The 15,850-nt window shown below is 59.1% G+C and overlaps 1 protein-coding gene across 5 annotated transcripts in view; it reads right to left on the bottom strand.

Moving 5' to 3' along the window:
- Positions 1 to 883: 883 nt before the first annotated feature.
- FIGNL2 (fidgetin like 2) overlaps positions 884 to 15,850 on the bottom strand; it is a 31,066-nt gene continuing 16,099 nt past the window's right edge. The window contains exons 1-3 of one of the 5 annotated variants that reach the window (XM_058308200.2): positions 13,666 to 13,975; positions 13,283 to 13,401; positions 884 to 5,535 (exon numbers count right to left, since the gene is read on the bottom strand). In XM_058308200.2, the coding sequence (XP_058164183.1) occupies positions 3,542 to 5,524 (1,983 nt within the window). In that variant the 5' untranslated portion in view covers positions 5,525 to 5,535; positions 13,283 to 13,401; positions 13,666 to 13,975 and the 3' untranslated portion in view covers positions 884 to 3,541. Of the gene's footprint in view, positions 5,536 to 9,364; positions 11,709 to 12,144; positions 12,797 to 13,282; positions 13,402 to 13,665; positions 13,976 to 15,850 lie in introns of those variants that run through there. The other 4 variants (XM_071218882.1, XR_011650253.1, XM_058308197.2 and 1 more) reach the window with 4 other exon arrangements.

Genomic DNA, 15,850 nt, shown 5'->3' with positions numbered 1-15,850 from the left:
GGTGGCCATCACTGTTTCCTGCAGCAATGCCCCGCCATTGAGCCTCCATTCAAACACACCCGCGTTTGTTTCTCTTGGCGGCCAGCCTCCCCCGTGTGCTTGCTTTGCTTTGCCTCCTGAAAGCCAGTGCTAATGCCCTAAGCAGGAAGCCTGGGCTCACAGCTGCCCCGGAGCTCTTGGGCATTTTCAACAATACTGCTTTAGAGCATTCAGGGGTACCAGAACATCATGCGGCAAAACGTCTCACAGCCATCTCCACGATGCTTCTTCAGCAAGACGTTCCTCCTTTTCTCATATCTCTCAGTTTATGATGGGCTGCCATGGAGTTTGGGGATTGATCAATTGGTGGTAGACAAAGCATCACAGGTGACCTTAATTCCAGGACACAGCTGTCACCCTGCTCTGTCCTCTGCTCACCTTCCCACCATCAAAGAATGGAAGTATAACCTTGGCTCTGTTCAACAGAGGCTGCCGTCCAGACCCTGGACGAACCTTCCTCCTCTTCAGTCCCCTTTTCCTCCCCGCCTTCATTTGTGCATTCATTCACTCATTCAAGAAACTTGGGAGCCCTGCTTTGCCTCATGGCGAAGTTCTCTGGGGATGCAATGAGTGGGCCCTGGTTCTGGGCCTGAGGGCTCAGCATTGCTGGAGGGTCTTCTGAGCTTTCTAATGCCCAAGAGAGTGGCTTGTCACCCTGTAGCCTCAGGGCCCAGCACCGGCTAGACACTCCCTGTGGTGAAGAGTTAACAGGCGTTCCAGAATAACTCTTTGCTGAGAGAAGAGAAACTCCCACAGAGCCACCCAGGGCAGCGGCAGAACTGGATGCCCAGGCATCCCCCAGAGGGCTCCCCACGTCCCACTGCCCCAAGAAGTCCTCTGGAAACACATGTCATGGCTTTAATACTGTGTAATACTCTCTTTTAAAATACAGTCTCTTCTGAGGTAGACAGACCACAACTGCAGAGCATCGTCAGACAGGAGATAAATACGTCCATGTACAACACGCAGCAAAATGAGGTAGAAATGGTTACAGCTGGAGGAGGGGGCCCCCACCCCTAATCAAGGCAGGAGGAAAGGACCAGCTGGCCGAGTCTGCCCCTCCCCCACGCCCTGCCTCTGAATTCTTTGGTATGCCCCCCCCCCAACATTGCCAGAGCTGGACCTGCCCTTCCCCTCCCCGCCCCAGTGCCCCGAGGTAGGTGCCAGTAGACTGGGGGCTCTCTCCTTGTGCAAAGTTCCCCAAGCCTGGGGGGCAGGAAGAGCCCAGTACAGGAAGCAGTAGGAGCCCTGGGTCTCGTCAGTGAGCTCCTCAGTGCCCTCGGTGCTGCTTGCTTCTTGAAGGGAAGGCTGGGATCCCAACCCCACTTCCCTGATGCCCTCTACCCACCCACCCCATACCCATACCCACACCTGAGAGAACCCCGCACTCCCCACTCCCTCTGAGGGTCTTTCACAGGCAAGACCCTGCAGCTCACTGTTTCTGAGGCACCAGGGGCCTGCAGTTGGCTGGCTCCAAGGAGGGGAGTGTCAGAAAGAGACCAAGGGTGAAAGGGAGGGAGGGGGGGGACAGAGAAGCTTTCCTGCTAGCACTCCTAGGCCAGCACAGACCTCAGCACCTTGGCACCTGTATGTCACCCAAGGATACCCCCCCGGCCCGGAGTGGGAGGTACTACAGAGTCTGTGGGAGCTCTGGAGCCAGGCAGGGACCAGGGAGAGAGGCTGGCATGGGAGAGAAAAGGAGGTGGGGGTGAGGGCACGTCCCCACCCCAAAGCTCACAGTTGGGAAATGAGCTCCCTGAAGGCTGGGGCAGACCACTGCAGCCCTATCAAGGGAAAGCTGGTAGGAAGCAGAGAGTATGGTTCTGAGGGAAGGCCTCCAAGCCTAGGCTTCTGGTGGGAAGTCAGGTGGGATGGAGAATAAACCCTGGTGTCAAGGGCAAACAGCCTACCCATCTCCTTCACCGCTCCTGGAGCTCCAGACCTGGGACTCCCCCCAGAACTGTCTCCCTCAAGGGTGCTCACCCCTCCTCAAGAAGCTTCCAGCAAATGGGAGACAGGGAAAGTTGAGGTCTGTCGTTGATTTTGTAGCCCAGCTGTCTTCACCCCAAGGGAATCCTCTCCGCATAAGGTACAGGGGCCCGCTGCAGAGGCGAGGGGTCGATGTGACGACCTTTAAGGGGACTTTCTGCCTAGGGCCTTCCCACCTACGTTCTCCCAGCCTGGACAGTCCCCTCCATTCCCCTTCTTTCTGGGTCTGGGGCAGGAAGGGGGCAAGAGTATCCCCAACTCTGGATAACTCTTCACAGGAAGAGCTGAGGATGGGGTCCAGAGAGGCGAGCAGCAGGAAAGGAGCAGTATCTACCTCCTCTTTCAAATCTGACTTCCCACTCCCCCACATCCCTGCCACAAACTAAGGGCCTGGGGGAGAGGCCTAGAAATACATTCTACTTCTGTCTCAGGGACCTCAGGGGTTTAAGTGCAGGCCTCAGGGTCTTCCTCTCCCCTTCCCCACAAGTCTCACTTCTGAGCCTTCTGGGAGAATCTGTTCCCCTGGGGGCAGGGAGGGCCCGGGAACACACAGGAGAGCAGCCCAAGTCTAACATTCTTTCGGAGGTCAGTTTCTTCCTGAGTTGTCAAAAGAAAAAGAAAAACAGCAAATTCTACACATCTTAAAAAAATAAGAGGCCTAAAATATTAAACAAGCTACATTTCTGGGATTTCCCCTCAAAAGCAAACCAAAAAAACCCTTCTTTGGGTGGTGGTGGTTTGTTTTTTTTTTTTTTGCTTGACCTCCCCCACCCCCAGCCCAGGGTTTCTGCTGGGTGATGGTATGGGAGGGAACTCCCAATGCCCTCCTCCTCTGCCCCTGGACCTCCAGATCTCCTGCGAAGAGACACTGAGGTCTTTGAATCCGAGACAGAAGGCAGTGAGAGGCGTTAAAGCACAGGGAGCACGAGAAAGAGGGAAGCTGGAGAGAACGGGATGGAGACAGAAGCACAGAGGGTGATAGATGGAGAACTGGGGGAGGGCGAGAGGAAGGGAGGAGCAAAAGAGAAACAGGGCCCGTTTGGGAGGGGGTGGACGGTCAGACACAAAGCGAAGGGGAGAGAAAACTAAGCGAATGCGGAGAAAGAGACTGGGTGGGGTGAGGTGGGGTGGGGTGGGGTGGGGGTGGGGGGGGTTGGCGGCGGGTAGCTATTCAGACAGACAGCGAAGAGACAGAAGGATTGTGGCGAGAGAGCAGGAGCTCCTTAGGCCCGGGGTGCCAGCCCATCCCGGGTCCGCCCCGTCTGCAGGGATGGCGAGCTTCTCGTCCACAATAAATAGGGAAAACCTGAGTACACGGCGCACATGGCATCTATCTGCCTAGCAGAAGCATATTCCTTCCCACGGATAAAAAAATCCACCGGCAGACCCACCCTCCCCACCCCACATTCACCACTCTGGCACCCTCCCAGCCCGGGTTGGTTAGTGACACACCTCCTAAGTGGAGGACGCGGGGAGGCAGGGCCGGCGGCTCCCGCGCCCTCCGGCAAAGCCATCAGTGTCCGGAGCCGTACATTTTGTCCCACTCCACGAATGAGTCCAGCTCCTTGGGGGATGCCCTAGGACCCACCTTGGCTAATGCCGCCTCCAAATCCTTGTAGGAGAGGGGGCGCTGCAGCCCCGGGAGGCCCGCCCCGGCCGCTGCCTGCTGGCACAGCTGCCCCAACTCGGCCCCTGAGAAGCCCTGGGTGCCCTGCACCAGGGCCGCGAGCTCCCGCTCGCCCAGCGCGCAGCCCTGCTGGGCCAGCGCCCGCTGCAGGATCTGCCCGCGGGCCGGACTGTCAGGCAGCGCCACGTAGAAGCGGAGGGCGAAGCGCCGGCGGGTCGCCTCGTCCAGGGCCGCGGGCCGCGAGGTGGTGCCCACCACCAGCACGCTGTCGGCCCCCGCGCCGCAGCCGCCGTCCAGGCAAGCCAGGAGCGGCGCCTGCAGCGCGCCCACGGGGGCGCCGTCGTCCCGGGCGGCGAGCAGCGCGTCCAGCTCGCTGAGGAGCAGCACGGCGGGCGGGCGGCAGCGCGCAGCCGCGAAGGCGGCCTGGAGCAGGCGCGCGCCCTCCGCCGCGCCCGGCGCCGCCAGCGCCGCCCCGCGCAGGCGCAGCAGCGTGGCGCCCAGCTGCGTGGCGAGGCAGCGGCCCAGCAGCGCCTTCCCCGCGCCGCGCGGCCCGAAGAGCAGCACGGTCCGCGGCGGGCGCGGGCTGCCGGGGTAGGCGGGCGGCCTCAGCAGCGGCCACACCAGCTCCTCCTCCAGCGCCGCCTTGAGCGCGCCCTGGCCCGCCACGTCGGCCCACTGCACCGGGGGCCCGCAGTCCACCATCTTGCTCGTCACCAGCTCCAGGGCCCCCGGGTCCACGCCTTTGGGAGGCTCCCCCGAGGGCACCGCGAAGCCCCCACGGGGAGCCGGCGCCGGGGCCCGCTCCGGAAACTTGTCGAAGGGCTCGAGTTGCGGGCCGTAGCCTGGGGAGGAGCCGAGGACCTTGATGGCGCCGCCGCCGCCGCCGTACTTGCCCGCGGCCTCCTCGGCGGCTCCCGGCGGCTTCGCCCGGAACCCGTTGCCCCGACACTCGCCGTTGTCCGCGGCAGGGTAGGGGGCGCCGTCGGCCCCGGGCGCCTTGGCGGGCTCGTAGACGTACTTGCGGTAGCGGCCCTCGCCGCCCTCGTCGGCGGCCTTGCGCTTCAGCGAGAGCCCGGCCTCCACGCCGGGGGCGGCGGCCGGGAAGCCGTAGGCGGCGGGCGCGGGCCGCGGCGGGGCGGGCGCGGGCAGGGGCGTGGGCGCCGCCAGGCCCGGGGTCAGGTAGGGGGCCGGGGGCGGGGCCGGGGGCGGCGGGAGCCCCGCGTAGCCGGGCTGCGCGCCGTAGCCCCCCGCGGGGTAGTTGTACAGCGCCCCCGAGGGGCCGTACCCCGGCGGGGGCGGCGGCTGCAGAAGCGCCGCGGGGGGCGGCGGGGGCAGCGCAGCGCCTGTCTGGGCGCAGTAACCGGGTGCCAGGTACCCCCCGCCGTAGCCCGCCGGGTACTCGGGCGCGGCCGACGGGCCCCCACACGCATTGCCGGCATAGAGGGGTTCAGGCAGGTTCCCGGCTAAAACCGGGGAGCCCCCCAGGCCTCCAGAACCGCCCCCGCTGCCCGCCTTGGTACCCGGGAGGCCCTCGTGCAGCGAGGCCAAGGGATAGGGTGGCTCCGGCCCTGGCCAGGGTTCGGGGTCTCCCTTGGCACCGTTGAGGAAAGCAGTATCACCGTAGCCGCCCAGGGCCGGGCGCTCGTAGGGTGAGTCCAGGACTCCTGAGTACTTCTCCGCGTAGCGTTTGAGGAGGTTGGAGGCAGTGAGAGCAGAGATGTCGTCGTGCGCCCAAGCATAGTGGCAGCGCTGGCGACCCCCAGGGGGCAACTCCAACTTGTGGGCCGGCGACGGGGTGGTGGAGGAGACATCCAGGTGCTGCTCTGGCCACTGGTTGAGGGGCTGGGCATGTTCCGGTGTCCAGTGCATCTTTGACAGAGCTGCAGGCAAGAGAGAGCGCCGGTGAGGTCCTCGGGAGCTCTGAGCACCCACCCACCGCCTGCTATGGGCCGGTCCCCTTTAGACTGCCGCATGGGGTGGCCTAGGTTTCTAGCACCCCACCGCCTACCAGCCCCTCTCCTGGGACATCCTCCCTCCAGGCACCAAATTCCCAATACTTGACCTTGCCCTTCATACCCCAGAATTAAAGTTATCTGAAAATATTTTGCTCAGAGTCAGGGCCCTAACCCCACCCTGTAGGCAGTGGTTTTAATTTTGACCTGGCTATGCCAGTCAAGCCCTCGGTAGGACGTGTGGTCCTTACTCTCTGGTGGAATGAAGTGAAGGATCAGGCAAGGGGCAGCACACTTCTCTCAGCCTCTGCCTGAGGCCGTCAGAGCACCTGAGTTCCCGGCCCAGCTCTGTGCTTGCTGGCTGTGGGCGTTGCTGCCACCTGCCACTTCCCAAAATGTGTCTCATCCCAACACATCCAACACAAAAAGATCACTCAGAACAGAGAAATCACATTCCAAAAACAGGAGAGTCAGTACACAGCAATGCCCCGTCACATAAAGTGGGTCACAAATTTGTCTCTCAGCTTCCGGTAGCCAAATTAAGGGGAGATGCGATCAGACTCACTTTGCAAAGTGAAAAACACCACCACTGCTTGAAAGAAGCAGTGTTTTCCTGGCCTAGAAAGCAGAAGTTTTCCCTGTAGACTTCAGGCAGCAGAGCCGTGAGCTGGAATAAGTGATGCCCTTCTCAACACCCCTGCGGTAGACACGGTGGAAGAGTTCCACGGCTATTTCTTACAGCATCCCTCAGCGCCAGTCAAGGCATGAGCCCGAACACTGGTAAAGGATTTGGAGCCTGCGGAAGTGTTGTCCAGGCGTGGGGCTCCAGGGGGCTGGGCTGATCTAGGATAAGGTCTCCTAGGCATACCCAGAGATGGTTTTTGCTGATTATTTTTCAAACCCAAGCTTTTGAGAAGGCAAGCTAGTCAATCTCATGGGTTCAGTCTTTTTTCTTCAATGTACTTTTGTTGAGCAAATACTGTTTTGTGCTAGGTGTGGGGCAGATCGAAATACAAATAAGACGGTGCAGCCAGGTAGAGGAGCCTGAGAACATCCTGGGGCATGGTGAGAAAAGAGGCATGCCATGGGCTCGGGCTCAGGAGAGCGTCAGTCATGGTTGAGAAGCCTTCGCCAAAGACATGGTGACTTCACTGGACCCCAGAGGGGAGGGACCGAGCTGCCTGGACAGGCCAGAGGGCGAGTGACATCCCAGACCATGGAAACAGTGGGGTCAGCAAGTCAGGGCCATGCTCGCTCATACGCCCCACCCCCTTCCTCAAGACGCTTTATTGCCACCTTCCAGAAAACTGTCATCATCAACAGACAAACTTCCAGTGTCCACAGGGCCCCCACAGAGGTAGGGCTTGTGTGCAGTGCAAAACCATACTCTAAAGGCCTGAAGGGAGCAGCCAGAAACGGTAGGTTACCAGGGGGCGGGGGCGTGGTGGGGGTGGAGGTGGCGCTGAAAATAATGCAACTTCTGTGCAGCTGGCTGGCCTGGCAACAGCTTGTTGACAGTCCCACCAGCTTCGTTGATTCTCCTTACCTGCTAGGGCTGTGGGAGAGGACAGCCTGAAACAAAACCAGGTGTTCTCATCCTCGCTACCCCAGGGAAGGCCTAAGCCATCAGACTACAGCTTAAAAAGGCAGGGAGGCCAGAGAAGACTTGAGGACTGAAGAAGGCAGTGAACCCAGAGGTGAACAAGAAAAGTGGTTAATAGTACAAACACAAGAATGTCCTCCCATGAATTAGGACAGATGTCCATCACGACTGCAAGGTGGTAGGAATGTGGAAAAGCATGGGAAAAATACAATTAGTGTAACCTATGGGCTATACTAGACAGCAATACTGTAATGTTCTCATCAGCGCCAAAGATGTTCTGTGTTCATGACAGGAGGTGTGGAAAAACTACGCCAATGGTACACTGCACCACAGTGTAATAGTCTGATGATATCTCACAATCTGTAACATGTTCCACAACAATGTAGTGTGTTGGTGGAGAGGTGTTGCATGGGAATTCCACATGTGCAGGATTGTTTTGTAAGTTCACAACCTCTTTAATAAAAATATGTTTTTTAAAAAAGGGCAGGTAGGCAAGTTCTGTTTGGAGTTGCTTCCCCTCCGTCTGAGAGCTGACACTGGTCACTGTGCTGAGAGGGAAAGGCAGAGACTAGCAGAGCTGACAGTGAGGTCGGCCGGGGGGCAGATGAGCAGCTTTCCAGCTCCTGCCAAGAAGGGTCCCCAAAGAACAGAGGGGGCAAAAGGGATAACTCCTGGGGACATCACAAATCACAAGTGGCTCTCAACTTGGCAGCAGAGTCTTAAAAGGTAACAGCAAAATCAGACAAATGCAAGGATTATGTTATTACATGGACCTCAGACCGATTTTTTTTTTCTATTATCTGTGTTTTGGGTCCTTAATTAATATGGAGAGGTAAGCAGACTTGGCCCAGTGGTTGGGGCGTCCGTCTACCAAATGGGAGGTCCGCGGTTCAAACCCCGGGGCCTCCTTGACCCGTGTGGAGCTGGCCATGCGCAGCGCTGATGCGCGCAAGGAGTGCCCTGCCACGCAGGGGTGTCCCTGTGTAGGGGAGCCCCATGTGCAAGGAGTGCACCCCATAGGGAGAGCCGCCCAGCATGAAAGAAAGTGCAGCCTGCCCAGAAATGGCACCGCACACACGGAGAGCTGACACAACAAGGTGATGCAACAAAAAGAAACACAGATTCCCGTGCTGCTGATAAGGATAGAAGTGGTCACAGAAGAACACACAGCGAATGGACACAGAGAGCAGACAATCGGGGGCGGGGGGAAGGGAATAAATAAATCTTTAAAAAAAAAATACGGCGGGAAGACGTTTGACCTTGGCGATAGCAAGGACCCTGAGCATGTTAAAGTGGGCATGCTGGGGAGGAAGGGTGGCCCCTCCCAGATAGACACAGACACAGTCCAGAAGGTTCTGGTTAGGGCCTGGTCCACACACGCCCTTTGCCTCCTGCAGCACCCCAGCTCTGGAGCCAGGCTCCCTCTCCCCCAGCTCCTGCCCTGGCCTCCAGCGGTCTCCACTCCAGCCCCCCACCCTCTAGGCCACACAGGCAGGCCTGGTCATCACGGGGCCATTCCACTCAGACTGTGGGCTCCGGGAGCCCCCCACCCCGTCACAAACCTCTGTCCTCCCAGCTTCCTATGTGCTCTATCTCCAGGACTCAGCCCCTCTCCAGGCTGCTCGCTGCTCCCTCCCCAGCAGAGCCTGGCCACAGCAGTTCAGCCAGGCCCACTTCATCTTTGGCCACAACTCCCTCAAATACTGGCCCTTCCACGCCAGGCAATTTTCTTCCCAGTTCAGCCAGGGGAGAAAAAAAAAGTTATTGGGCAAATCTCCCTAATCTCCTGCCCTCTCTTTCACCCTTTCTACATCAGTTCATGCTCCATTCCAGGAGGTCTGAAGGTCCTTCCACTTCAGCCCTTGACCCCACCCTGGCCTAGCCTGGGACCTTGACCCATCAATTAATTATCCCTTCTCCATGCCCACAGCAAGCTTGATTTTCTCTTATCTTCATAAATACCTTCCTTGACCCTGGAATCCCCTACTAGGTACTAGCCCGTATCTCTCTCCCTTCTCTGAGCTGCTTTAAATCGGCATTGTCAGGAAGTGTATGTGGCTCAAGCAGTTGGACACCTGTCTATCACACAGCAGATCCCAGATTCATTTCCCAGTGCCTCAGAAAGAAGACGAATAAGACGATGCAATGACATACTGCAACAAGGAGACACAACAAGCAGGGAGCAGTGGTGGCTCAAGCAGTTGGGCACCTGCTTCCCACATGGGAGGTCCCAGGTTCGGTTTCGGGTGCCTCCTAAAAAGAAAACGAGCCTACAATGAACAGGCAGCAAACACAAATGGGGAGGGGGTGAGAAATAAATAAATCTTTTAAAAAAAGCGGCATTGTCTACCTGCAGCAATATGACCTCTGCCAGAGATCCCTTAGTCATCTCCTGGGGAGCAGGGCCCAGGTCAGCAACTTCTGCCAAACTTCATTCCATAGCCCTGGATCTTGACTCCCTCTAACCCAGGGGTTCTTAACAAGGGGTCCGTGAGCTTGAACTGAAATTCAAAAAAACTCTCTTGTGGGGACGTGTTGGTGCGGGTGTGATATAGCCTTCAAATCACACACAGGACAGTGTGGACTTGGTAAGGGGGGTGTGGTTTCACCCGACCGGCAAAGGGGTCTGTGGAACAGAACAGGTTAAGAAGCCCTGCTCTAAGCCCTTCCGAGGGAAAGAGCAAGGTCTGGACAGAGCTGCCCAAGGACCCTGCTGGGCCTGAGGGCACAGGGTGGCAGGGGTTTAGAGGGGGGAGTTGGCCTTACCCCTTCAGGCTGAGGATGCCGGGTCACGCGGGCCTGAGTACACGATGCATGCACCCCGGGACACGCGCAGCTACAAGCCCACGCGAATATGCCCTGTGCCCGATGACCATCAGCGCTGCGCAGCTGTCCCCGCCGGGTGCTTCCTGACAGGCCCAGGAGCTCCACAGTGCTCAGCCTCAGCCTTGTCCTCCTCCCCTCCCGTCTCACTGCCCCCACTTCCAAGCCAGTTATAGCCCCATCCCATTGTACACGCTGCCTTACAGCCCCCTTGCTCAGATCCTCAGATCAGAGACACCCGGTTACAGGCCTGCTTGCAGCCCAGCCCCCGTGCTCCGGGCACTCAGCCCCCTGCCCGGGTCTCCAGGAGGGATCTGACAACTTTGCCCAGGAGAAGGACCCCTTGCCTCCCCTCCCAGGTCCATGGGTCACACTCCAGTCTCCTACATCTGCTGGGCTGGAGGTGAGGTAATGTCCCAGGGACATGGGAGCAAGCTGTGGCTTTTGAGTTAAGTTTAGGTCGAATCCGGCCTGTGTGACCTCACTGAACTTCAATCTCTCCATCTGTTAAAGGGTATAATCTATGGGGTAGAAAGTAGTAGGATAAATGGTACAACTAAGAGTGCCAGCAGTGACCCGACCTTGCTGAGTGGCCTGAACAAGTCACTTCGCCTTTGGGTTGGCGAACCCGATGAACACCTGTGAGAGAGGTGCCGTCCAGCTCCGCTCTAGCAGACCCGTCCCCAAGCCCTTTCCCAGCATCCCAACCCAGCACGGTGGCAGAGCCAGCCTCTCTTCTATGCTTCATATGACGTCAGTCAATGCCATTATCAATTACCACCGTCCCCGTTTTATAGATGAGGAGACTGAGGTACAAAGAGGTTAATACATTCCCAAAGTCACGCAGCTCTTCCATAATGGAGCCAAGATTCCCACCCCGGCCGTGTGGCTGCAGAGCCCTGTCCTTAGCCACTTGAGAGCACTGCCTCCCTGGCTCAGCTCCTCGTTCTGGGCAGCCAGGGAAGAACCCAAGGCCGTGAGACAGTTACGCCAACATTTATTTCAATCAAAATAAATGTCCATATTTGCCTGGGAGTGTGGCTGTGCCCCAAGTGCTGCTTACCCTTCAAGCCGGCAGCTGGAAGGCCCTACCCCTAGAGCGAGCCTAAGAGGTCTACAGCCCCCAGGAAGGGAAATCTGTCCTCACCTGCGAAGCCCCCGCCATCTGATAGCAGACACCCCCGCCCCCCGGGCTGGGCAGGAAGTTCCTCATTTGGGCTTTGTAACTGTTCCCGGTGGCAGTCTGGATGTGGAGAGAACCCCGTCTTTCTGCAAGCACCCGGTTTGGGGATCAGTCTTGCACCCAAAGGCAGCTCGTTCTCCACGGACCCTTGAGGTGGGTCAAGAGCTGTCGGGCACCTAAGGAATCTGGAACCCCACTAGACTCCGCCCCACAGATAACAGTCCTTCCAGCTCACGGGCCATCAATAAATAGCTGCAGAGAGAATGACTGGATAGAAAGGTAATGGCTCCTTAAAAGCCCGCCCCTCGTTTTTAGGATGTCTCCCAGAACTGATCAGATTTAGAACGGATTCAGGCTTCACAACTGGCCACAATACTCATGTACCAGTTTCATCTGCGCCCCCGCTGCCCGCAGGTCCCGGGGGAGCCGTACCAATTCCCGCGGCCAGTGCCCGGGCTCTGTGAGCCAGGCCTGGCCTGACGCAGATCCCGGGCTCCCCCTCTACCCCAGGCTGGCATCCTGGGGCAGCAGACACCCCGCGCTGAGTGTCCAGTCTCCCGGTGCCCTGGGCGAGACACCGGCCCTCTCTAAGCTTGACTTCATCTCTTGAAACAGTCAGGATGGGTGGACTTGAAACTTCTCTTTTCCGCTAGGAACTCTTTAAAATACACTTTATACAGTGTGGAGTGGGAAGGGCCCCAACCAAGCAGTGTGTGCAACCCCCTCCAGCTCCCCAGGGACGCCCCTAAGCCACCTTCAAGGCCCTCTGGCTCCTGCGGAACTTCTCTCTGGGTTCTTTACCCACGGGAGGGGCCGAGGCCCGGCCGGTGGGGCCTGGGGGCACGCAGGGAGGGCGGGGCGGCTGTCAGTGGGGCAGGGCAGAGGCTGCCCCGCCGGCCTCCTCCCAGCTCCATTATCTCAGTCTGCGACAAAGGGGCAGGAGTGGAGAATCCCATTGTGGGCCTCAGGATGGAAATCTCATTAATCTATTCACCCAGGCTCCCACAGGCCTTTTGTCCGCAGCTTTTTGTCTCCTGCTTACAACTGGTGCCCCGGGGGGTCTCTAGCCGCCTGGCAGAGCTCCATCAGGACTGTGCCCCTCCTCGGGGTCCTGGCCCCTCATGTCCACCCCCGGTTACCGTGGAGGGGGAAGAAACGGGGCCGCCCGCCCGCTGGTCGCCTGCCACAGCCTGTGCACCCGCCACACAGGAACCCCTTCCCTGCATCCTGGACCAGAGAACAGCTCCCAGCATAGCGGGGTGCCACCTGGAAAACCCTCTGGTGCCTGGCAAAGGGCTGGCCTGGGCAGGGCTCAGTGAAGGTTTAGGGGATGGACAAACGGACGTCAGACACAACAAAACTCCTCGTTGTGGAGGCTGCAGCCCATTTTCTCTTCAAGCGCATTGTCTTGTCCGTCCACCCAGCAAGCGCCATGATACCTCCCGTGTGCCAGGCACTGCGTGCCAGCTGTGAGAGAGGCAACGCGGATCCAACTGCACCCCCCCTCACAGGCTTTTCCATCTAGCAGGGAAGATGGGGTCAACGTGGTCACGGCCGTCAGAACAACAACAGAAAGGAGCCTGGAAATGCAGAGAAAGCTGAGGCTGTTTCTGACTGGGGAAGTCAGGGCAGCACCTGACCTGGGTCTCTGCAGGTGGGAAGGCTTGGGGTACGTGGACAGGAGCCCGAGTTCACTGAGGTTTCAGCGCGGAAGCTCCCCGAGAGCAGAAGGAAAGCCCAGAGCTGGGCAGGCGGCGGTGGGCACGTCCGCGGGCGTTATCCTGTTCGCCCCCCGCAACACCCCACCCAAGTAGGGACTATTTACAGACAATAAGCCAAACCGTGGGGAGGTGGTACGGCTTGCCCAGAGTCAAACAGCTCTCCGGAGGCAGAACTGGCACCAGAAAGGGGGGAGTACAAATGGAGGTGCCGGGAGTGGGCCCCTGAGAGAAGCAGGGGTCTGCCCATGAGATCCCGATGCCCTCCCCTGTCCCTAAACTCCCCCGTTGGTGCTGGAGAAAGGTGTAAGGGAGGCGGGTGGGAATTCGAGGCTGGGGGCTGCATACCATGAGTTTCCAGTAGTGGGAAGCGTCAGCAGGACAAGTGTGGTCATTGTAGCCGCAGTGAGCTCTGTGTCTTGGTTGCAAATTGCTGTTTGCTGTCTGCTCAGGCCTCTCCAGCCCCTCTAGAGGAGGAAAAACTGGCCTAATCCAAAGCAAGCCAGCTTTCCCCCAATGCACAGGGCCTGAAAGAGCCGCCCGCCCCCGCCACCCCCAAGAAAAAACAAATCGGGAAGAGTCAGCCCTGCCCAGCAGGCCTTCGCTCCAGCAGGTTTCCACCCATCTGGGACGTCTTGCCTGTGCCACCGATGTCTTGCCCATCCTTCAAGGCCCTCCCCGAGCCCCGCTTCCTCCAGGCAGCCTCCCTGGCCACCCCAGCTCTAACTGACCCCTTGCCTTCTTGGGGATGCTGGAGAAAGTCCCTCCTGGTGGCAAGAGCAGGAAATGTGCTCTTCCTCTTGTGCGGGATCCAGTTCAAGGACAGGCTCCGTCAGTTCTCCCCTCTCTTGCAAGATCAATTTCTCCCTCTCAGTCGGGTCATTCTCATCAGCCACAAATGTGCCTTTCTCTCTCCCATCTTAAGGGCGGTGTGTGTATGTAACCTTAGTCCTGCTTTGTTTTACCCAAAAAAAAAAATAAGTTAAAAAGGAAGACAGCAAGCTAAAAGGTTGTCTCTGGTACTAGTTCTCACTCCTCTCCAGGCCCTCTTGAACCATTCCAACCAGACCTTCCCACCCACCACACCCCCGCTTCTCTCTCAAGACCACCTTGTTAAATGCGGTTTTCGGGCCTCGTCCTACTTACACAGCAGCCTTGGACTCAGCCCGTCACCCCCTCTCTGGAAACCCTTCCTTGGGTCCCTGGCTCTCTCACCCCCTACCACACACACTCCCCTCCTCTGCCCGCCCCACCTCCTTGGCCCCTTCTGCTCCAGACCTTGGAGGGCCCAGGAACGGTCCTGAGTGCCCCTGCCCTGCCCTGCACTCACTCCGTGGGTGACCTCGGCCACTCGCTCGGCTCTGCCCATCATCAGTGCACCGACGGTTCTCAGAAGTGCTTCCCTACACTCCAGACTGTGTATCCAAACTGCTTCCCGACATCTCCCTCCAGCATGTCATTGGCATAATCAACACACCCGAAATCAACCTTCCGATACCTCCACCCCCACCCCCACCCCTCCCCCACTCTCCTGCATCTCAGGAAATAGCAGCCTCCTTCCTAGCTGCGTGGGTCGTTCTTGCCTCAGACCAGCAGACCAGATTCGGTCCTGGCTTCAAAATACATCCCCAGGGCAACCACTGCCCGCCAGCCCCGGTGTCAGTCCTCACCTGGATCCCGCCTGACCAGCCCCGGTGTCAGTCCTCACCTGGATCCCGCCTGACCAGCCCCGGTGTCAGTCCTCACCTGGATCCCGCCTGACCTCCAGTGGCCAGCCCCGGTGTCCTCCCTCACCTGGATCCCGCCTGACCCCCAGTGGCCAGCCCCGGTGTCCTCCCTCACCTGGATCCCGCCTGACCCCCAGTGGCCAGCCCCGGTGTCCTCCCTCACCTGGATCCCGCCTGACCTCCAGTGGCCAGCCCCGGTGTCCTCCCTCACCTGGATCCCGCCTGACCTCCAGTGGCCAGCCCCGGTGTCCTCCCTCACCTGGATCCCGCCTGACCTCCAGTGGCCAGCCCCGGTGTCCTCCCTCACCTGGATCCCGCCTGACCCCCGTGGCCAGCCCGGGTGTCCTCCCTCACCTGGATCCCGCCTGACCCCCGTGGCCAGCCCGGGTGTCCTCCCTCACCTGGATCCCGCCTGACCTCCAGTGGCCAGCCCCGGTGTCCTCCCTCACCTGGATCCCGCCTGACCCCCAGTGGCCAGCCCCACTCCCCAATGTCCATCTGCAACACAGATGCCAGAATGATCCTTGAAAATGTTATCAGCTCCTGTCATTCTCTTCCCCAGAAGCTTCCAGTGGCCCCCACGTCACTCAGAATAAAAGCCAGGGTCCACACCATGGCCACCGGGTCCCCCGTGACCTGCTTCCAGTCCCCTCTCTCATCTCCCTCCAGTCACGCTGCCCTCCCTGCTGCCCACCCCCCCACTCTCCCACTCCCACAGCTCCCATCTCAGGTCCTGGTCGGGCTGTGCTCTGTGCCTGGGTCACTCTGTCCCCAGATCTTGCCGTGGCTCGCCCCCTCACTTAGGCCTCTACTCAAATACCACCTCTTCCGACACTGTCTCCCTCAACCAGGCACTCTCTACGACTCTCGCCTGTTGGTTACCTGGCTGTGTGCCCACTGGAACGTAAGCTCCATGACAGTAGGGGCTGTTTTGTCCCCCATTACATCCCAGGCACCTGGGCCAGCGCCTGGCCCACAATAAACAATGCTGTAGAATGAACTAATGAGCAAAGAGGTTTGACATTGCCTCTCTGTCCAAATAATGGAAAAATTCAGGGTAACTAAATCACACAGGGGTCGGTGAGGATGGCAAGGGGTGCAGCCAGGGAAAAACTCAGGACTGGACAGGGGATGGCTCCCTGCGAGGGCTACGTGTGCACGGTCCACCTGCCCTGGCTGGAGTTGAGGG

This window comes from Dasypus novemcinctus, chromosome 12, assembly GCF_030445035.2.
Source record: "Dasypus novemcinctus isolate mDasNov1 chromosome 12, mDasNov1.1.hap2, whole genome shotgun sequence".
Classification (NCBI taxonomy): domain Eukaryota; kingdom Metazoa; phylum Chordata; class Mammalia; order Cingulata; family Dasypodidae; genus Dasypus; species Dasypus novemcinctus.
The sequence above is the reverse complement of the archived record's forward strand: the minus strand, read 5'-3'. Positions and strand labels throughout refer to the sequence as shown.